This window comes from Monodon monoceros, unplaced genomic scaffold, assembly GCF_005190385.1.
Source record: "Monodon monoceros isolate NGI ecotype Baffin Bay Population unplaced genomic scaffold, NGI_Narwhal_1 Super_Scaffold_19, whole genome shotgun sequence".
Lineage (NCBI taxonomy): Eukaryota > Metazoa > Chordata > Mammalia > Artiodactyla > Monodontidae > Monodon > Monodon monoceros.
In genome coordinates this window covers 43,571,846-43,592,914 of record NW_021703775.1, presented here as the reverse complement: position 1 = coordinate 43,592,914, position 21,069 = coordinate 43,571,846, and the positions used below count along the sequence as shown (strand labels likewise).

Below are 21,069 nucleotides of genomic sequence, written 5' to 3'. Positions count from 1 at the left end.
TCTGAGATGTATAAAAGAAAAAATGCATCCAGGAAATGCAGTTACCTTCTGTTATGTAAATTCTCTAAATTGATACAGTTCGTATGCATTTTTGAGTCTCATCTCGCATTAGAGAGTTGGCCTGAGGTGGAGAATGAGCATTGGTTTGAGTTGAGACCTGTGCTAAATGCAAGCATCACCTGTTTAAGGAGCCGCCAAGTCAGTTCACCTCTGAGTTTGTTTCCTGCTGTGTCAGTTGGCAATAATACCTATCTTGCAGGGTCCTTATGAAAAAACAAATGTATATAAAGTTGCAAATGTAGACTTTCAGTAAAAGCTAACTGTTACCACTCATTGGCACCTGAACTATTCACTCGAGAGTATCCACTCAAGGCTATCTACTCAAAAGAGTTATATAATTTCAAATTATAAGAAAATGCTTTTGATATAAAAGGTAGTTTCCTGTCTCCCTGGGCACTCCACACAGCCTGCTGCACCATTAGCTGTTGCTATCTGCAGTTAATGATGGCAGTTTGGTATGCATCCGGTACTATGCTGAGTGATTTATATATATTATTTCATTTAATCATATTTCCTTTAATTTCATTTAATCAAAATTTCCTTTCAGGAAATTTTTGGTCTCTGACTTTCTGCCATGACTTTGACCTATGTGTGTTTTCTTTTAGAACATGTATTCTTTTGACTTTTATCTGCCTTAGTCTATGCACGCTTTGCACTGATGACTTTATGCAACCAAACTATATTGGTTAGGAGGCTTTGGGACGCAAATAGAGAATCAGAACTGATCTGGCTCAAAACAAATAAAGGGAATTTTTTTCGCACACACAACTGAATTATTCTTCACTGGGCTCTATTTCTCTGTGATTCTTTTCACTCTGTCTTCCGTCATGGCTTCCCGCATTGTATTAGAAATGGCCGAAGCGGTTCCTGACATGACATCTTTATGCTACATTTTCCATGGGACTGGAGAGCTTCCATTCTCCCAGACAAAACTCTTGACTTCCTTTGACTGGATCAGTTTCGACCTTGTGTTGCATTTGACATAATCACTGGGACAGGGGGTGTTGGAGTGCATTGACTGGCTTATCCTTGCCCTTCCTTCAGTCAATCACTGGACAAGTGGAATAATGTTAATCTGCTTAGTTCAAGCCTAGACCTGAGGTTGTGGTCAGTGTCACCCAAATCACAGAGGGGCATGATGAAGCAGGGGGTGAAGTGGTACTGGGAAGATAGATGTCTTTATCTTGTTTCTAATCTCACATGGAAAGCTTTCAACATTTTACCTTGAGTTATGATATTTTGCTATAGGTGCTTTTTATTAATAAAGATATTCTTTATCAGTTTAAGGAAATTACCAACACAGTTAGCTAAGACTTATTTTTTAAAATCATGAATAAAAGTTGACTTTTATTAAATGTTTTTTCTAAATCTGTTCATGTGGATTCTTTATTCTGTTAATGTGATAGATTACACTGATCAATTTTTAAAACAGCTTTAATGGGGTATAATAACATAAACTGCATGTATTTGTAGTATATAGTTTGATCATTTTTCGCATATATATATATACTTGTGAGACCATCACTGAAATCAAAATAATGAACATTTTTGTCACTCCCCTCCAAAACTTTCCTCAGGCCATTCTGTAACCCCTCTCTGTAGTCCCCTTCCTCTCATGCACCCCACCACACAGGCCCCCAGGCAACTACTGATCTATCTTCTGTCACTGTAGATTAGTTGCATTACTGATTGAATTTTGAATGTTAAACTAACTTTCCATTTCTGAAGTAAACCAAATGTAATCATTATATATTAGCTCTTTTTCTTACACATTTCTGTGTTTCTTTACCTAAAATTTTGCTTAGGATTTTTGCATCTATGTTTATAAATGTGATTGGACTGTAATTTTTTCTTTCTACTAACACCCTCATCAAACTTTGGTATCAAAGTGAAGCTGGTTTCATAAAATGAACGGGCGGTTGTTTTTCATTCTCTTTTCTATTCTCTGGGAGAATTTGTGTAAGATAGATATTATTTTTTCCTTAAGTATTTGGTTTGAATCAACCAGAGAAACCAACCAGACCTACAGTTTTCATTGTGGGAATGTTTTTAATTAACGATTTGATTTTAAAACAGAGAACTGCTTACATTTTGTTTCTTATGCTGTCAGTTTTTGTAAGATGCATGTTTTCTTGACCTTTTTATTGAAATATACACACAGTAATGTGTACAATATTAAGCATAAAGCTCGATGATTTTTTTACAAATGCACAATTTATTGATGTAAAGTTGTTCATAATAGTCTCTTATCATTTAATATCTGTAGGCTCTGTAATGATATCCCCTCCTTTATTCCTGATACTGATTATTTAAGCTTACCTTCTGTATTTCCTCATTTTTCTCCATCGGGGGTTTATAAACTTACTTGTCATTTCAAAGAACCAAGTTGTATCTTTGTTGATCTTCTCTATTGTATGTTTGTCTTCTATTTTATTTATTGCTGTTTTAATCTTTTTATTTCTGTCCTCTTATTTCTTTAGATATAAGCTGTTCTTTTTATAAATTTTTATAATTTTTAAGCTCATTGCCTTTCACCTTTCTTCTCTAATATATGTATTTGGGGACACAAATTTTCATCTTAAAGTGGGTTTAATGTGACTCATAAATTTTCATGAATATTCACTTCAAAATATGTTTTATTATCATTGTGATTTCTTCTTTGACCCATGGGTTATTAAGAGGTGTATTTCTTAATTTACAAGTATTATAGATTTTTCTAAGAATATTTTTGTCATTGATTTCTAGTCTTGATTCCTAAGTGGTCAAAGAATTTACTTTGTATGAATTTGATTTGTTGGAATTTGTGACAATCTGCTTTCACGTATGGTTGATTTTTATAATGATCCATGTATATAGATTTATTTTATTTATTTAAATTTTTATTTTACTTTTGACTGTGTTGGGTCTTTGTTGCCGCACGTGGGCTTTCTCTAGTTGTGGCGAGCGGTGGGCTACTCTTTGTTGCGGTGCGCAGTCTTCTCATTGCGGTGGCTTCTCTTTTGTTGTGGAGCACGGGCTCTAGGTGCACAGGCTTCAGTAGTTGTGGCACCTGAGCTCAGTAGTTGTGGCTCACGGGCTCTAGAGCACAGGCTCAGTAGTTGTGGCACATGGGCTTAGTTGCTCTGCAGCATGTGGGATCTTCCCAGACCAGGGCTCGAACCCGTGCCCCTTGCATTGGCAGGCGGATTCTTAACCACCTGTGCCACCAGGGAAGCCCAATCCATGTATATTTAAAAGCAATGTGTATTCTGCAGTTTGGCGGTACAGTGTAGTATGTGTGACTATTAGGTCACATATACAAATTGTGTTTTTCAAATCTTGTGTACCCTTATAAATTATTTTGTCTGATGTACATGAAAAAGATATGTTAAAATCTCTCTGATTTTATTTTTTAATCCTCTATTTTTTTTGGTCAATATTTGTTTAATATATAATTTTGGGCTATGTTATTAGTACATAAAATGTAGAATTATTATCTTTTACTAAAGAACTCAAACTTTTATCATTTTGAAGCATACCTATTTCTAATAATGGTTTTTGCCTTAAAGTCTCCTATGCTTGATACAAATATGGTTTATATGCTACGGTTTATGCATTTTCTTTTTATATATAAAATCCCCAAATATATTATCATATACTTAAAATCCCCTAATATATTATTATAACTATTGTTATGTTCAGTTAATCAAAATTAAATCAAAATTCATTTAGATTTATCCACATTTGTCCTTTTTATCATTCTTTATTCCTTCCTGCATCTTTGAGCTCCCATCTGGGAGCTGAATACAGCCTTTAGTATTTTCTTTAAAGTAGGTGGTTGGTGAAACACTCTCTACATCCCCCCCACCCCACTACAACACGAAAAATGTCTTTTGTTCACTTCATTATTGAAGGGTAGCTTGTAGGGAATTCTAGATTTACAGTTATATTCTTTCAGCACTTTGAAGCTACCATTTCATTTTCTTCTGGCTTCCCTCAGTTCTTTTGAGAGATGAGCTATTAGTCTAATATTTGCTCCTTTGAAGTTAATCTTTTTTTCTCTCAGTTTTCTTTTAATATTCTCTCTTTAACTTTAATTTTCAACATTTTTACTATGATGTGCCACAGTGTGCTTTTGTTTTTATTTATCTTGCTTTAGGTTCGGAGAACTACTTGAATCTATGACTTTTGTCAATTTGGGGAAAGTCTCAGCCATTGTCTTCTCAAGTACTGCTTCTTTCTCATTCCCTCTTCCCTCCCTTCTGGAGACTTTCTCACTAACTTTCTGGTCAGACCTGAATGGATCCCTGGCAACCTATTTGACCCCATCCCCTGCCATACTCTATCTTGTTCACTTACTTGTTTCTAACTACCTTGCTCTTTTTCTAATAAGCCAGCATACTGCTGCCTCAAGACTTTTGAAGATATTGCTTCCTTAGCCTGGAACGCTTTTCCAGACATGTCCAAGACTCATTCCCTTACATGATTCAGGTCTCTGCTCAAATGTGGTCTTATCAGAGAGGCTTTCCCTGACCACGTTTTCAAAATTATTACCCAGACTCCTCCTCTTCTACTCACACTGTGCTCTAACCCTTTACCTAGTTTATGTTTCTTCATAACACTTATTAAATATGACACGTCATATGTTTAATATGTATTTGCTTATTCTCTGTCTCCTTTCATTAGAATATAAACTCCATGAGGGAGGAGACTTCTTTGCTCACAGCTATATCCCAATCCCTGGAATTAGTATCTGGAGCAGAGTTAGGTGCTCAATAAATATGTATGGGATGAATGAATGACTAATAGATGATGGATATAGGAAGATAGAGTTCTCTATAGAAAGTGAAGAAAGCAGACAAGGAGAAATAAGCTAAGCAAGGATTTTAGTTTTTATAATCTATATTTTGTTCTTTTGCATGTAAAGATAGTATCTTTGATCACATTTCTTTCCACGATTCTTACCTAAAAGAGTAAAATGAAATACTAGTATGTTCAAAAGCATTTCTTTCATTAGTTTAAATTAACTGGCATCTCATCATTTAGTTTAAACACATACTCCATAAATTTTTAAAGGCTTTTAATTAAAAAAATATTAAACCTACTGCATTAGTTAGCTTGGACTGCCATAACAAAATACCATAGACCAGGTGGCTTAAACAACAGAGAATTATTTTCTCACGGTTCTGGAAGCTAGAAATCCAAGATCTGGGTGCCAGCATGGTCAGGTTCTGGTGAGGACTGTCCTCCTGGCTTACAGATGGCTCTCTTCTTACAGTGTTATCAGATGGCAGAGAGAGCGAGCTCTGGTGTCTCTTTCTCCTCTTGTAAGGGCACTAATCCCATCATTAGGGACCCAGCTCATGACCTCATCTCAACCTAATGATCTCCTAGAGGCCCCATCTCCAAATACTATCACATTGGAGTTAGGGCTTCAACATACAAATTTTGGGAGTGTACAATTCAGTTCATAGTACCTACCAAATAATATGCATTATTTTCCAGTGAATTAATGAATAGGTATATTTAAGACACTTCCAGTGTTTTTCATAGTGTGAAATTATTATGATTGGACATAAAATCTTATTCAATTACTTTTGCAAAATATTGTGAATGCTTATAAGTTCAAAGGCTAAATTGGCCAGCACCTGGGTAATGCCTGGTTTATTTCATTTGTGGTTTGTAGGGATATCTATTTATTATGTAGCTATTTAGGGACTCACATGAATACATCATTTTTTTATGGGCAAAAAACCCTAACTCTGATTTTCTACATGTCTTTTGTACATTTATTTCCCTAAGTAAATCATAAATCCACCTCTAATGCCTAGACCTACACACAGCATGCAGGCATTATAGCTACTCAGAAAGAACCTGTCGTGTAGGTCAAAGCTCCTTGGCTGGAGAACTGACTCCTCTGATGGTAATGATTTTGCCTCACCGGCACCTACAGTATTTTTCTAGCTTGCCTGAGGTCAGCATGTCTTCCCGATGTTCATGGGTTATGCTGCTTTTCCAAGAATGTCTCAAAGGGGTCCTGCCTGAAAGAAAAGATGCCATACTCTCACATTTCACTGCCTATAAAGAGAGCGAGAATGGCCTCTGTCTTGTGCGTTTAGTCAGCTTCAAAACAGAAATGGAACTGATAGTCATCAACCCAGAGTCTCCCCCACCGCCCACGTATTTTCTAGTCTATAATGAAGCTAATGAGGTAAATAAAATGAAGCTTCCTAGAAAAGTGAAGGAGGAGAGCATCACCACCTCACTGCTCCTCCCATTCCTCACCCCTGAAATAGGATTGTTAGTATCTGCTATGATCTAGAGGACTATTTGGGGCTGTGCCATCTGTCCTCATTAGAAGCACTGAGCTCATAATGACTAAGAAGCTCCAGGGGGTTGTCTAATCCACCAAGGTTAGAAAGGGGCACAGCATTATCACAGCTGAGCTAAAATTTAATATGATTCTTACTTTACCACCTATGGCGACCTAAGAAGGTGAGATGGCAGACAAATATAGGAGCTTAGTCATGGCTCGCCAAAAAGCTGTCTTCATGATGGAATAGGGAAGAAGAAACTGGTAAATATTTCTAAATGTCATATGTTTACATACGAATTTAGTTTTAGAATTCTTCTCTTGTGAGAACTATGTACTTTAAAAATAATCCCTAAATTTAAAGTATTTATATCAAAAATTGTACATATACTCACCAATTAAAAATTGGGAGTGTTCCCTAGAAGGAAGTGTAACCCCAGTGGTCCAGGGGCTGAGAATTCTGTCATTAGAGGTGGGGATTTCTTCTCAGAATGAAGTTAATGTGGTGTTCCTACCTGTGTGACCCCGTGGATGGTTGAGGGGGGTCTGGGGTTATTCTTTTTTTTTTTCATTAAAAAAAAATAATTTATTTATTTATTTATTTTTGGCTGTGTTGGGTCTTTGTTGCTGTGCGTGGGCTTTCTCTAGTTGTGGCAAGTGGGGGCTACTCTTCTTTGCGGTGCACGGGCTTCTCATTGTGGTGGCTTCTCTTGTTGTGGAGCATGGGCTCTAGGTGCACGGGCTTCAGTAGTTGTGGCTCATGGTGTCAGTAGTTGTGGCACACGGGCTCAGTAGTTGTGGCACATGGGCTCAGTAGTCATGGCTCGCGGGCTCTAGAGTGCAGGCTCAGTAGTTGTGGCGCACGGGCTTAGTTGCTCCGTGGCATGTGGGATCTTCCCGGACCAGGGCTCAAACCTGTGTCCCCTGCATTGGCAGGCAGATTCTTAAGCACTGCACCACCAGGGAAGCCCTAAAAATCTCATTATTGATTAAGTTAGGTCTTTACAGATTAATACAGTTGAGTATCTTTCCATATGTTTATTAACCATCTGTATCTCTTCTATGAATTTCCTGTTATGTACTTTGTCCTTGTTGTGGTATTTTACGTTTTTGTTCTTGATTCGTAGGAGTTTTCATTTATTTTGGATAATAATTTTATCTATTACATATGTGGCAAATGTTTCTCCCCAGTCTGTTGCTTGACTTTAATTTATTCATTAGTATTATTACTTTAAGTTGCAGAAATTTAACATTTTTACCTAGTTATATCTGCTAGTGGGTGGAGTAACTGTGGGGAGTTAAAAGTTGGTGTCCATGTGAATACAGTCTTTTTGGACAATTCCATGGTTAGGTAAGATGTTGGTCTGGGGTTACTCTAATGAAGGTGCGTAGGATTGAGCGTCTCCACAGAAGTGTTGGGGGAAGGGAATATCACCATATCTCAGTAGTGTATTTTTAGAAGCTAAATTTTAGATGAGAAATGAAGTCACAACCCTTGAACTAAGAAGAGAGAGAAAAACTAGGTATCAGTTGATTAATTTATGGTGAAAAACACACCTCATTCAGGAATCAGTCTACATGTGTACCAAAACATGGCAAGCAGAGAATCATAAAAGAAAATTGCCTTTTCCCAGAAAAGTAAAACTTGAAAACTTTTGTGGCCTAGAGAACTCACTCTCCTGTTCCAAAAAAGATATTTCTTTTTCTGACTAATAACTTGAAAAAGTTGTCTCTCATCAGAGCTCCTGTAGCACACCTAAAGTCATCAATACCTTTCTCATTCTCTAACTTTTAGTTTTCCCATTTTTATTGGTCCTCAGAAGTTTGTCGTTGCAGCATCCCCTGCCTCATCAACACCATAACAAGTGAAAATTCCCAAGACTGAGGCTTATATTACAAAGCGTGCAATTTAGACAAGCAACTCTGAGATGAGCAGCCCTCCTGCACATGGAGTGAGGAACACAATGATGTAGGAGTGAGAAACCCTGAGGGCTAGACCTAGGGCTATTATTACCAAGCAGCCTGTGTTTTTCCGGCTTCAGTGGCTTAGGCTGCAAAATAAGATCCCTTTTACTTTTGCCGTGGAACCCAGATCTAGCACTTTATTTTATTTTAGTAATTCTGGAAAGAAAACATTTAGGCCGAAGGGATGCATTTCTGTTCTCATTGAGGTAAAGAGGTTTTGTACCTTTTTATTTTTCTTGGTAAAATCTTCCCTTTTAATCTGGTAGCCTTTATTTTTGTTCTTTTCTCTTCCTTTGGCTAGCTGGAGAGCAAGTGCCATAGACATGGCCCAAAGAATATATTCTTTTCACCCTTGGAGCAAGGAGTACCAGAGTGGAGCACCCTATCCCCTCTGGGCAAATGCCTGCGAGTAAAAACATTTTTAATTCAATCAGTTCAGTTATTATAAGCTGAATTAATCTGTAATTGTGGCATATCATGGGAAACTATTTATGACATAGGCCAGCTGACCCTTATCCAAGTTTCCATGGAAATAACAAGTATGTTCTTGGACTGTTCTAAAATTTCCAGCTGCTTTAATTGTGATATTGAAGCTAAGAAAGAAACCTTCTATTAATAAAATGTATTTGAAATGTGTTCTCAGGTGCTCAAGAGGTAGGCCTAACTTGAAAAAAATTGACTGAAAAGATTCAAGGTGCAATAACCATGGGCTTTCCCTCAAACTTCTTTAATTGAAACCTCTGATATTATTGTGTTGTTTCTATCTGAAGTCAAATGGGGGAAGAGATTGCAAAAAAGTTTTGTGGTTTTGTATTTTTTCCTCTATGAGATAGAGACTTACCTATGTCAGGAGAAGAAGAAGTATTCATAGTTTTCTCTTGAATGATCAAATAAAGTTTTTGTTCAAGAGATAAACCATATTCCATAATACCAGATTTATTAATCAAATGTATTGCTGTTAAGAGTGTGAAAATGTTTCAGATGAAATGGTAGTATATGGGAGAAATTACCTATGTGTTTATAACAGGCCTAACAAAAGTGCAGACACCATGACTACATTGCATGCTTGGTGAAGGTAACGGCAGGTTTGCCGTATTCATAATATTTGAGTTAACCTGTGCAAATCCATGCACACCACTATAGAAACGACTTTCACAGTGAGGTCACTGCTGTCTGCAGCAATTACAGCAGAGCATCAAACAGGATGGAAACCACCAGGTTTGGCAAACAGGATATGCTTACAGAATTTAGTAATCCTGAGGTGACCCAGCCCATCACTGATGTCCCTGAGACAACTGCAGGCTTGTCTACTCATTTTGCCTCAGTGGTGGTGTGGTTATTGATTTCCTCCATTAAAATGGAAAATAGGATTGTATTTGACATATACTTGGTGCTTTAGGTAAAGTATACAGTCATCTCTCAGTACTCGAACGGGATTGGCTCCAGGACCACCCCCCTCCCCCATGGATACCAAACTCCGAGGATGCTCAAGACACTTATATAAAATGGTGTAGTGTTTGTATATAATCTATGAGCGTCCTCCTGTATACTTTAGATCATCTCTACATTACTTATAATACCTATTACAATGTAAATGCTATGTAAATAGTTGCTGGCATGTGGCAAATTCAAGTTTTGCTTTTTGGAACTTCCTGGAATTAAAAATATATATATATTTTCAATCTGTGATTGGCTGAATCTTTGGATGTCGAACTCATGGATACGGACGGCCAACTGTATAATCCAAAGTTAGCTTCCTTCTTTGGCAAATCCCTGAATCAGTGATTTGCAGCCCTTTAGTATATATCCTTTCTCACCATTCTAAAATTTGCTTGTTATGAATTTATGTATTTCCAGTTTGTGATTTTTCTTTTGACTTTCTTATGGATTTTATTTTTACCATGTAGATTAAAAACTTTTTTCAAGTAGTTGTATTTATCAATATTTTCCTTTATGCCTCCAGATTTTAAATAATAGAAAGGCCTTGCCACTCCAAGTTAATAAAGAAGTTCTCCTTTGTGTTCTTATAGTATTTTTACGATTTTGTATTTTTAAAATTTAAATCTTTGCTCCTGTGGAATTTACCTGGTGTACAGCATGAGGCATGAATCCAACTTAATTTTATTAAAAATGTCTCTCCAGTTGTCTAGACAATTTTTTGAGTTGTCCATCTTTTCCTCACTTTCAGATGCCATGTTTATCATGGTTATACACCAAATTCTGTATGCATTGGGGTCTATTTCTAGACTTCCTGTTCCATCCTATTGATTCATTTGTTTATTCTTGTGTCAGTACTACACTTTTAATTATTGTAGCTTTATATTATAATAAGTGTTAGAAATAGCCCCCTTCATTTGTATTTATTTTTGGAGGCTTCGTTGACATTCTTTTTTTTTTTTTTTTGCGGTACGCGGGCCTCTCACTGTTGTGGCCTCTCCCGTTGCGGAGCACAGGCTCCGGACGCGCAGGCTCAGCGGCCATGGCTCACGGGCCCAGCTGCTCCGCGACATGTGGGATCTTCACGGACCGGGGCACGAACCCGTGTCCCCTCCATCGGCAGGAGGACTCTCAACCATTGCGCCACTGGGGAAGCTGACATTTTTTTTTTTTTAATGTATTTTGGAATTTGCTTTCTCCCCCACCCCTTCCTCAAGTTTTGGCCTTGTTATTGTAATTACAGTACATTTCTAAGTTAGCTTAGGAAGAACAACTTTATGAGATTGAGACTTCCTAAGAACTTGGCATGCTGTTCACTTTGTCTCCTTCAGGAATGCTTTAAAATTGTATTCATAAATCTTACACATTTCTAAAGTTCTTTTTCTTAGATATTTCATCTTTCATTATTGCTATTGTAAATGGAGTCTTTCCCCATTTCACTTTAAACTCACTATGTTTGTTCATCTGAAATGTATTGATATCTATATAGTAATTCTGTATCATGCTACCTTACTAAATTTTCTTGTTTACAGTACTTTTTCAGTTGAATATCTCAGGTTTTCCATAATGATTACAAATTGTGATAGTTTTTATTTCCTTCTCTGAATTTCTGTACTTCTAGTTTCTTTCTCTTATTAACTATATTGTCTAACATCCAGTACTGTTAAGTAATAGTAGTGACAAGTGAACATCCTTCTTTGTTCCTGACTTTAATGGGGATGCCTCTACTGTTTCCCCAGTAAGCTTGATGGTCACTTTAGGACCAGGGTATATTTTATCAAGCTAAGAAGGTGTCCATCTATTTCTTAAGTTTAAACATATTTCTAAATAATAAAGCCCCAGGCGTGTGTATCTGCAGCCTCCCTAGCATGATAAGATCAAAGCTCTAAAAGGAAACTTAAGACTTTCTAGTCCACCTCACTCCCATCATGAGTAATAAACTCCAGTCACAGTAATAAATTCCAATTACTTCCCCCCAGAAGTCCCAAAATTACATTGGAAAACAAGCTGGAGCTAAAAATCATTGTATCTTAGGTGTCACACCAGTGTTCTTTTGGGTACACAAAATTAACACTGAAAACTTATGATTATTTTTCTCTTCCATTGTGCATTTTCCTTGAGATTTTCCCATTTTATCCCTTTCTTTTCATCAAATTGTTGGGACTTCACATGTGCGGCTTGGCTCTACATTCTTCCCCACTGCCGAGGAGCCAAGTTTATGAAGGATTTTTAGACAGTGACGTAATCCCTTCCCCACCCCGAAGACCTCTGCTATTTGGTCTTCTTGGACAAAATGCATTGTCTTCCAAATACTGCTGGTTACTCCTAGAATTAAAGCCGAAAGCTTGCTGGAGCCACTTGAACACCTGAAAATATGCTTTAGCTGTGACAGTGCCTTTAGCAAAGGGATGTGAACCAACAGTAGACATGTCATAAATGCCATTGTGTCTTATATTCATTTGTGAGTGGTATTCAGATATCAAAAGAAATTAGGTCCTAATATGTTTACAATCTTCAAAGGAAAAAAACAATTATATTATTAGTACTGTACTTCTGATTTTGATGTGTCATAACTTTAATAAACATAGAAATTAGTAAAACATTTTATATGCTAAGAAAATTTGTATACAAATGGGAAAAAGCCATTTGGCAAATTATTTTCTACTGTAAAACAAGATAGTATTTCTCTCCATGTATAGTTACTAGACTCTGGAGTCAGACCTGGGTTTGAGTCCTGGCTTTACCACTGTCTGGCTGACTGACTGACTGAACACAAGTAACATAATCTCAACTGAGTCCTGTTTCCCTAATCTGCAAATGGAGTCAGGAATACCTTGCAGAGTTGTATAAGGAGAGAATAATGCACATGAAGTGCTTAGCACAGTGGTACCATGATGTAAGCCCTGAATAAATGAGAGCTATTATTAGTATAGCCTATTGTTAAGAGCCATAATACAGCCTGTTGTTTTTCTTTAAATTACATGAAGTTAGAGGTCAAGGAACAAATATCACAATTTTTACTCAATTTGGATCTATAATTGCAAAACAGCTCAGTTATCGACATAGCCTCCTTTCTGAGACTTAGAACTAAGGTACTTGTAAGGATTTGACTGAAGTCTGCCCTGGCTCTTCTTTCTTGGGAATTATTTGGGCAGGCATGGCAATTAACACTTACCTAAAACCTCAAGCCTAAAAATATGTTATTACCTTTTTTAAATTAGGTTTTCAGTAGCCAATTATTTTTTGACCATTTTCCACCGATAAGTGGAATAAACCACTACAAAAGACTAATATGATTCATACTCTACACATTTAGAGCTATAAAGGACTCAGGCATCTTTTACTTACACATTCATTAAGTAATTTTGGAGTGCCTAATTTGTACTAGATATAAAATATATATCCTTAAAGATATATAGATGAAAAAATAGATTCCATACTGTGAAGAAGCTTACAGTCTAGTATGGTGTCTAGAGAGGAACTTAAAAGCCACCTTTTATAATATATGCCTTCCTTAATATTCCTAACTTCGGGGTGGGGGGGCAGAATAGTCCTATTTTATGGTCCCATAGCACTCTATGCTTGCACTTATTTTAACATTTCTTACACTGTACATTGGCTCCCAAGCAAGACTGTAGGCTACTTGAAGACAGGGACTGTGTCTTACTCATCACAGAAGAAAAAGATACCTAAACATGATCTTAAATAACTTAAAATTGAGAGACAAAGGCTTATCTACACTACTAACACATATAAAGAACTAACTTAAATATAAACTTGTATGAAATAAAATACTATGGGAAGTAGGAGGTTTTAGAGGTTATTTAGAGGAGATGGCATTTGAATTGAATTTAGGAGGAATGGTAGGATTTCCAAAGATAAGGAGGCGGGGAAGAGAATCCAAGATGAGGGAAAATCATGAGCAAAGGCACGGAGGCAAGACAGTGCATGGGCTGCTTGAGGAATAGCAAGGACTCCAATGTGAGTAGATGCTGGCAAGAATGTTAGGGAGGGACTTGGCTGTAGCTGACCTTGAATGCAACAGTAGGGTGTTAGGACCTTCTTTTGCAGGCAGTGGTGTGTTGACAAGGATATTTTTACAAAAGGGATTAGATCACTTTGTCAGTAGTGTGAATGATGGGAAGAGAAAGATCAGATTCAGGAAGGGAAGCCTAGAGATTTTTAGTAATGTAGATAAGAGATGTTGAAGTAAAAATAGATATGGAAAGGAAGAGAGCAATTCTGGAAACATTGTGCAAAAGGACATGTCAAACCCTGATCTTAGAGTAAGAGTTGGAGATTCCAATTTGAGTCATTTTCTCAAAGGTGATGGCAGAAGCTCTGGAAGTGGCTAAGGTCACCCAGGAAGAGCAGAGATAAAGTAAGCCGGGGGAGGCCACAGAACCTTGGGGAAAGCTTATATTTAAGGGGTAAGTAAATCTTCAGATTTAGAAGAAATGATGCTTCAAACTTGCTACTAAAAAGATGAGGAAAACTGTGTCTTTAGAATTAATCGGTTTGCCTAGTTTACAGCAGAGCCCTTTAGAACCCAGGTGCCCCAACTTATAACTCAGTGCACTATTAGTTTAATGCTCTAGACTCTATTTTAATGCTAAATTTAAAAATCCCACCTACCACCTTTCCCATCCTCATCTATTTTGGTAAGACAGACTAAACTTGAATTTTAGACTCCTTTACATAAATCAAAGTATCCTGCATCTCTTATGCTTCTAGCTACCAATAGCAAAGAGAAAATTTTGCCATTGGAAAATTCAGGGCAAGCCATCCATATGGATGCCATTTAAAATTATAATGTGTGATGTGAATTGATAGTAAGAATTGTAAAAAGCCTAATTAAGTCTACCTTATGTTTCAAAGGCAATAAGTTAATCTTACATATCAGTACATGTTTTTATATCCTTTATGTTAAAAAAAAAACCCTGCTGCCATTTTCAACACTGAATTATCCTTATTGTCCCCATATACCTTGTTATATACATAAATGGAAAGGTTTTGCTCAAATAAGCCAAACCAAATGATTTCTTTAGTTTTACAGAAGATTTTGTTGCTATTAATACTGCAGTCTTCTATGGCATGTGCCAAAGGTGTAGTTTGAAATTCTGTTTTTCACTCAATGAAATATTTATACCTCAAAGAGGGAGGGCTAAAAAGAAAGGATATGAAACTTTGATGCAGACCATCTTAAGAAGCAAGAATGTGATGGGGTCATCTCAGAAATAGCATCATCCTTGCTGAACAACAGAACTAAATAATATTTGGCTTTTATCGTTTATTTAGCTGGAAGAGCTAAGCTTTGAAAATGAACCATCACAAACCATAATTAAATAAACTGTTTACAACTCAACTCTGATAAAAGTCAGTTGATAAAAAGAGCAGGAACAATATAAATACTAAAGCTTGATGGCCCATACCTAGATAAAAATTCCCCGCCCCCCAGGAAATGGATTTTAACCATTTGTGGTATAGTAAATGATCCTATTAGAATTCTAATATATGGACCTACAGCCTACCCCCGAAAAACCTGAAACATACTTTTAAATTGGCCAGTCATTTCCTAGCATTGAAGTTCCAGAAAGATGGTGGGTTTTGTTGTTGTTTTTGTTGTTTTATTTTTCTTTGCTTACTTTGGGTTTCTTTTTAATTTTTGTTTTTCTTAAGCAAGCATATTTTATTAAATATACATATAGAAAAATGTTTCACAAATGTACAACTCAATGAAGTGTCGCAAATTGAATACACCCATGTATGTAGCACCCAGATCAAGACAGACATCCCCAGCCCTTCAGAATCCACCATCATCCTCCCTTCCAGCCAGTAGGTACCGCCCCCACCCCACAACTGTTGGCAGACAATTATCATGGGTCTCTGATACTTCTGCACATCTTGTGAGCAGAGATACCACCTGCCTTTGTTCAGAGTACCCTTTCAAGTTTATTTGAATAGCCTTGCAAGACAAGAGAGAGTGTTTTTCTCCAGAGAAAAGGGCAGTTTTGCTTAAGTCTTGAAAAAAATAGAGATTGTGTCTCTTATTATTGTCTTTTATTATACTGTTTAGTATGTTAAAGATGTCTCCCTTCAAAGCAAAGGGTAGGCATGTTTACTTCCCATTATAAAACTGAGGTTACCTAAACTCAGGGTTCCTCTCCTGTAATGCAACCCAGCGTGTGTGCAGGTGTCACCTGGCTTTCTTCATGTTGCATAATTAGGAAGCAGGGCTCAAGAAGTTGCTGCAATACTGACACTGGCTATTGAGTTGTAAGGTTCTTTGTCTCTTGACTCAGCAGCTGTTAACTAGGCAGGGAACATAATAGTTTGTAAGCAGGGCAAAATCTCAGACTCTTCACTGTCCTTGGTAGTAATCACTATTCCAACTTCTACCACCACAGATTAGTTTTACCTGTTCTTAAAATTCATATATAAATGGAATTACACAGCATGTCCTCTTGTGACTGGCTTCCTTCATCCAACCTCATGTTTGTGAGATTCATTCACATTATTGCACGTAGGCATAGTTTTTTATTTCTCATAGTATTCCGTTGTGTGAGTATTTCAAAACTTAACTTTTTCTACTGTTGATAGATGCTGGTGCAGTTCCTGCTCTTAGAATTGGGCTGTTATAAACACTTTTATGCATGTCTTTGTGAATATATGCAGTGCATGTATTTCTGTTGGGTATATTCCCAGAACTGGATCAGAGGGTGTGCATAGATACTGCCAAACAATTTTCTAAAGTATCTGTACTAAGCTACTCTTCCACTAGAAGTGTATGAGCATTCTTGTTTCTCTGTGTATTTCTCCACCCTTGTTATTTTTCATCCTTTTAGTTTAGTTTTGTTTACGTGCATTTATTTTACCAAGGTGCACATAAGGAAAGATAAATATGCCAATGGTACACTTCCAATTTTACAGAGCAATCTCACAAGTATTTTTGCCATTTAGGAAAAGAGATACATCAATTATTAAGTTGTTACCAGGGTGAATTGTCAAGACAATCAGAGCCACAATTTTTTTGTAGGTTATTTTTCCATAAAGACAACAGTTTCCAAAGTCTTCAGAGTCTGATAAGACCAAGTTATTCAAATTATACTTCTAAAGATACAGTTTTAACAGAAACGATTTGAAAACTGTGTGAATATTCACAAAAGTCTCCATATTGTACCAGAAAGAAATTAACATTCTCCCAAATGTTCCCAACTGAAAGCAAAAGAAAATCTATACAACCACATCTTCCCAGTAAACAGAAACAGAGAAAGTAATAAGGTTTTACTAAATACTAGTAAAATTAAGGGCATGGTATTAATTTTCTACATAAAACACACAAAGTTGCATTGTTTGTATTTCTTTAAAAAAAATCATCTTTCGGCAACATAGCACTTCAACCACCTTCAATTCTCCCATCCCAATCCTGAGAAAAGTACTTCTCCACTAACAAGAGAAGGTATCCCTTCCTTGCAGGCTCTGTCAATCCTGTGTTTATTCTAGGCCCATATTTCCCCTGGCTTATTTCTGCCTCTGGCCGTCTGTTCAGTTTTCCTTCTCAGGGCGGGCATCCATCACAATCTCTTTAGTTCTTCCATCCATTCATTCCATGTATGTCTTTCTTTAAACCAACTAGGCATTGCTATAGATGGGTGAGGGCTGGGAAGAAGGCAGAGAGGGACTGAAAGCTCTGGTAGTCTCCTTGACAGGACCATCTCTCTGCCTCTGGAAATGATAAACAGCCAAATTAAACCGAAAAGCCTGCTTCTGCAGATGCTTCTGAGCTACCACTTTTTAAAAAGAGATAGAAGTGATATGAGAAAGAGAGGGAGGTGAGAAATAGAAGAGAAACTGTACACCTACCCTGGCGCTGCTGGCACTTCTTCATATTCAGGATGAGGAAGGGAGATAAAAGTACCTTTTTTTTTTTTTTGCGGTACGTGGGCCTCTCACCGTTGTGGCCTCTCCCGTTGCGGAGCACAGCCTCCGGACACACAGGCTCAGCGGCCATGGCTCACGGGACCAGCCGCTCCGCGGCATGTGGGATCTTCGCGGAGCGGGGCACGAACCCGTGTCCCCTGCATCGGCAGGCAGACTCTCAACCACTGCGCCACCCGGGAAGCCCCAAAAGTACCTAACTTTTGTATGGCTTCACTGGTTGAGGCTGAGAAAGCCTGGTACTTAGCAAGGACACCATCATTATCCTTGCCATGCAAATAGGGTCTAACTTGTCACCTCAACCACTTGCCTGACAGTCAGTAGGGTTCCTGAGTGATGGTGAGGAATTGAGGTCTTTTAGGGGAGAAATAGAAAGGTCTTTTATATGATGGCAGGAAGCCTGGGTCTACCACCAGTTCTGAAGATCCTTGTTGACCAAAAACCAGAAAGTGGAGCTGACAGTGGTCTAGAAAATGTTCATCCAGCAGGTGGCAGCCTAAGGGGGTGGGTGTAGCCAGTAGCAGGCAGCATTAGGTGATCAGAGAAGCAGGAAGAGCAACGGAGTTGCATAAACCAGAGACCAAGCAGCCCCCTTCTTCTCTCTCTTGACCTTATTAATGCCCAGCAATTGTCCACAGGCCACGTGCAGAGCCCAATGAGTAAAACAGCTCTTAAAAATAGCTGGAGGGCTTCCCTGGTGGCGCAGTGGTTGAGAGTCCACCTGCCGATGCAGGGGATACGGGTTCGTGCCCCGGTCTGGGAAGATCCCACATGCCGCGGAGTAGCTGGTCCCGTGAGCCATGGCCGCTGAGCCTGCGCGTCCGGAGCCTGTGCTCCGCAACGGGAGAGGCCACAACAGTGAGGGGCCCGCTTACCGCAAAAAAAAAAAAAAAAAAGGCTGGAAATCCAGATGGTAGTAACTAGACCAGAAGCCTTGGGAGCAAACAGGGTCCAAGCAGTGCAGACAAAGGCAGTGCCATCTGTAGCATCATTTATTTGGCTTAGAAGAGTGTGAACTACCACCATGCAGCATGTGATATTAATGCACAACAGCATGCCACGGGGAAGTGGTGCAGCATAGCCACGAAGGTCTCAATCTGGAAAGCTGAGAGAGCTGAATGTCCAGTGGAGGGAAGGTGCAGAAAGGTGAGCACAAAATCGGTCAAAGGCATACCCTTGCTGTTGCTAAGGCCTAGGTCTGGCAGGAGGTGGTAGGGGACCTGTGTGGGAGTATTTCCAAGAGCAAAGGTTAACCAGATTGGAACCCAAAGGGCCTGGGTATCTCCACTGGCTCCCTTGTCTGGAGAAGTCTAGCCCTATGGGCTCCTTCATCCCGGAAGTAGTATCGCAGTGGATTTGGCCAGAGGTCCTCTTTGATAATCTCAGTAATCCTGTCAGACTCTGGAAGGCTGTGGTCTGAGAACCAGGCAAAGAAGCTGCACATGAGGTCTTGGTTCCTAGGAAGAAAGGCCTGGGGTTCATGGCCCGGGTGCCATATGATCGGAGTGGAAAGAAACACCATGTGCCCCGAGGATCTGACCTCGTATTCCTTCACAATCCAGTTGTTTCTTCGAAAGAAGAATTATGGGTTTCTTCGAAAGAAGAACTTGAACTTGCACCCCATCCTAGGATGTCTGAGTTCCTTCACCTTATAATTTGCTACGTACCTGAACATCTCTGCACCTCTGCCTCTAATCAGGGCAGATAGCTGTGGGTGGTTCCGAACGGTAGTGACTCAGAAGCCCAGGATGTACCTCCACTGCAGGTAGTGTTGACACATGCGCCCAAAATTGCACCCGAACTGGAGGAAGGCCCGGTCAGCCTGAGGGTGTGCAGTTCCAGCTGGATGGCCTCCGGGGGATTCAGGTGGAGACCCTCACTCTGGGCCGGGGCCTTGCCTTGTCCTTCACCTCGTTTACCCCTCTGTGCTCCTCCACCACTTCCATTTCCTCAGCCACTGGCTTTTCCTCCACTTCAACCCTCTCCTCCTTGTCCACTGCTTCTGAGAAGATGGTGCCCCTTTCAGTCTTCGCTTCCGCGGCCTTCGCCCCAGCCATCATCAGCTCAGACTCTGAGCGCTCTGTGCCACAGGTTTCTAGGGCCTTCTCCCCACCAGTTTCACGCTGAAAGCCATTTTTCAGGCTGCTGTCTGCTGCCGCAGAGGCAGAGGCTGCTTCCACACCCTCCCCGGGTGGCACGACCTCCTCCCACCCCGCTTCGGCCGCTCCATGGTCGCGACCCCCAGCGACTGGGATCTGGGGAGTAGGTCCGCAGCCCGTGGCGCCCTCTGGGTGCGCCCCCTCCACCGGAAGCTGGGGTGGTGGGAGTGCTTTGATCTCCAAGCTGCCCTCACTCGTCTCCACCATCACCTCATCCTCTTGCTTTCTTCTAGAAGCTTCTGACCCTGCTGTGGGTCCAGGTCGCCCAGGACATGGTCGGGAGTAGTGAGGTTGTGGGTTTGGGGGAGAGGGATCCCCTGGCCCCATTAGGGACGCTTATGTTGGTAGCAGCCTGACCAGCTGTTTGTTGGCATCTGTTTTCCTAATCAAAGACTTACTCATGCAAACCAGCCCATTGCGCAGCCCACCCTTCAGTTTCCCGATACTCACCCCTCAGTCTCTAGGCACCCGCTCTCGGTCTCATAGAGTCTATTTTTGTGGCTTCTGCCATCCCTTTTATTCGGATTATTCTGGTGTATGTGTGATGGTGTTACATAGTGGTTTTAATTTGCATTTACCCAGTGTCTAAGAAATTGGAAAGCTTTTCATGTGGTTTTGATTTTGCCATTTGGATATTCTCTTTTTTGTGAAGTGTCCGAGTCTTCTCCCCATTGCGTGTTCTATATTTTTCATGTTGATTTGTAGGAATGCATTATACGAGTCCTTTTTCAGATCTGTGTATTGCAAATATCCTCTCCCTCCGTGAGTTGCTTTTTCACTATCTTAATGATGCCTTTTAATGAACAAAAGTTTTGAATCTTCATATATTCCAATTTATCATTTTCCTCTTTAGTTAGTGCTTTTTGTGTCCTGTTTAAGAAATCTTGCCTTTCTAACATCGTTCACATTTATATCTGCAATCCATTTGGAGTTGCTTTTTGTGAATGGTATGAGGGGAGTCAAGATTCATTTTTCCTCCCATATGATTATCTGATTGACCAAGCAGTATTTATTGAAGAGACCATCCTTTCCCCATGCATAGGTTTTTAGATGTTTCCATTAAAAGTGACGTATGTCATTGGCCGGAGCTAGTCAGATGGCCTTGCCTAGCTTCAAGGGGTCAGGGAAATATAATCCTCCCCTGAGATTGGAAGGTGAAGGAAACTGGAAATATTGATGAGCACTGTATCGCTTACTCATCACAGACTGTAACTTGAG

The 21,069-nt window shown here is 39.3% G+C and overlaps 2 protein-coding genes across 2 annotated transcripts in view; one reads left to right on the top strand and one right to left on the bottom strand.

Moving 5' to 3' along the window:
* ACYP2 (acylphosphatase 2) overlaps positions 1-21,069 on the top strand; it is a 162,474-nt gene that overhangs the window by 108,322 nt on the left and 33,083 nt on the right. The window lies entirely within an intron of this gene.
* TSPYL6 (TSPY like 6) lies at positions 18,942-20,249 on the bottom strand. The gene is given in 3 exon segments (XM_029231910.1): positions 18,942-19,519; positions 19,522-19,575; positions 19,578-20,249. Coding segments are annotated over 3 exon segments (1,233 nt in total). The 5' UTR covers positions 20,179-20,249.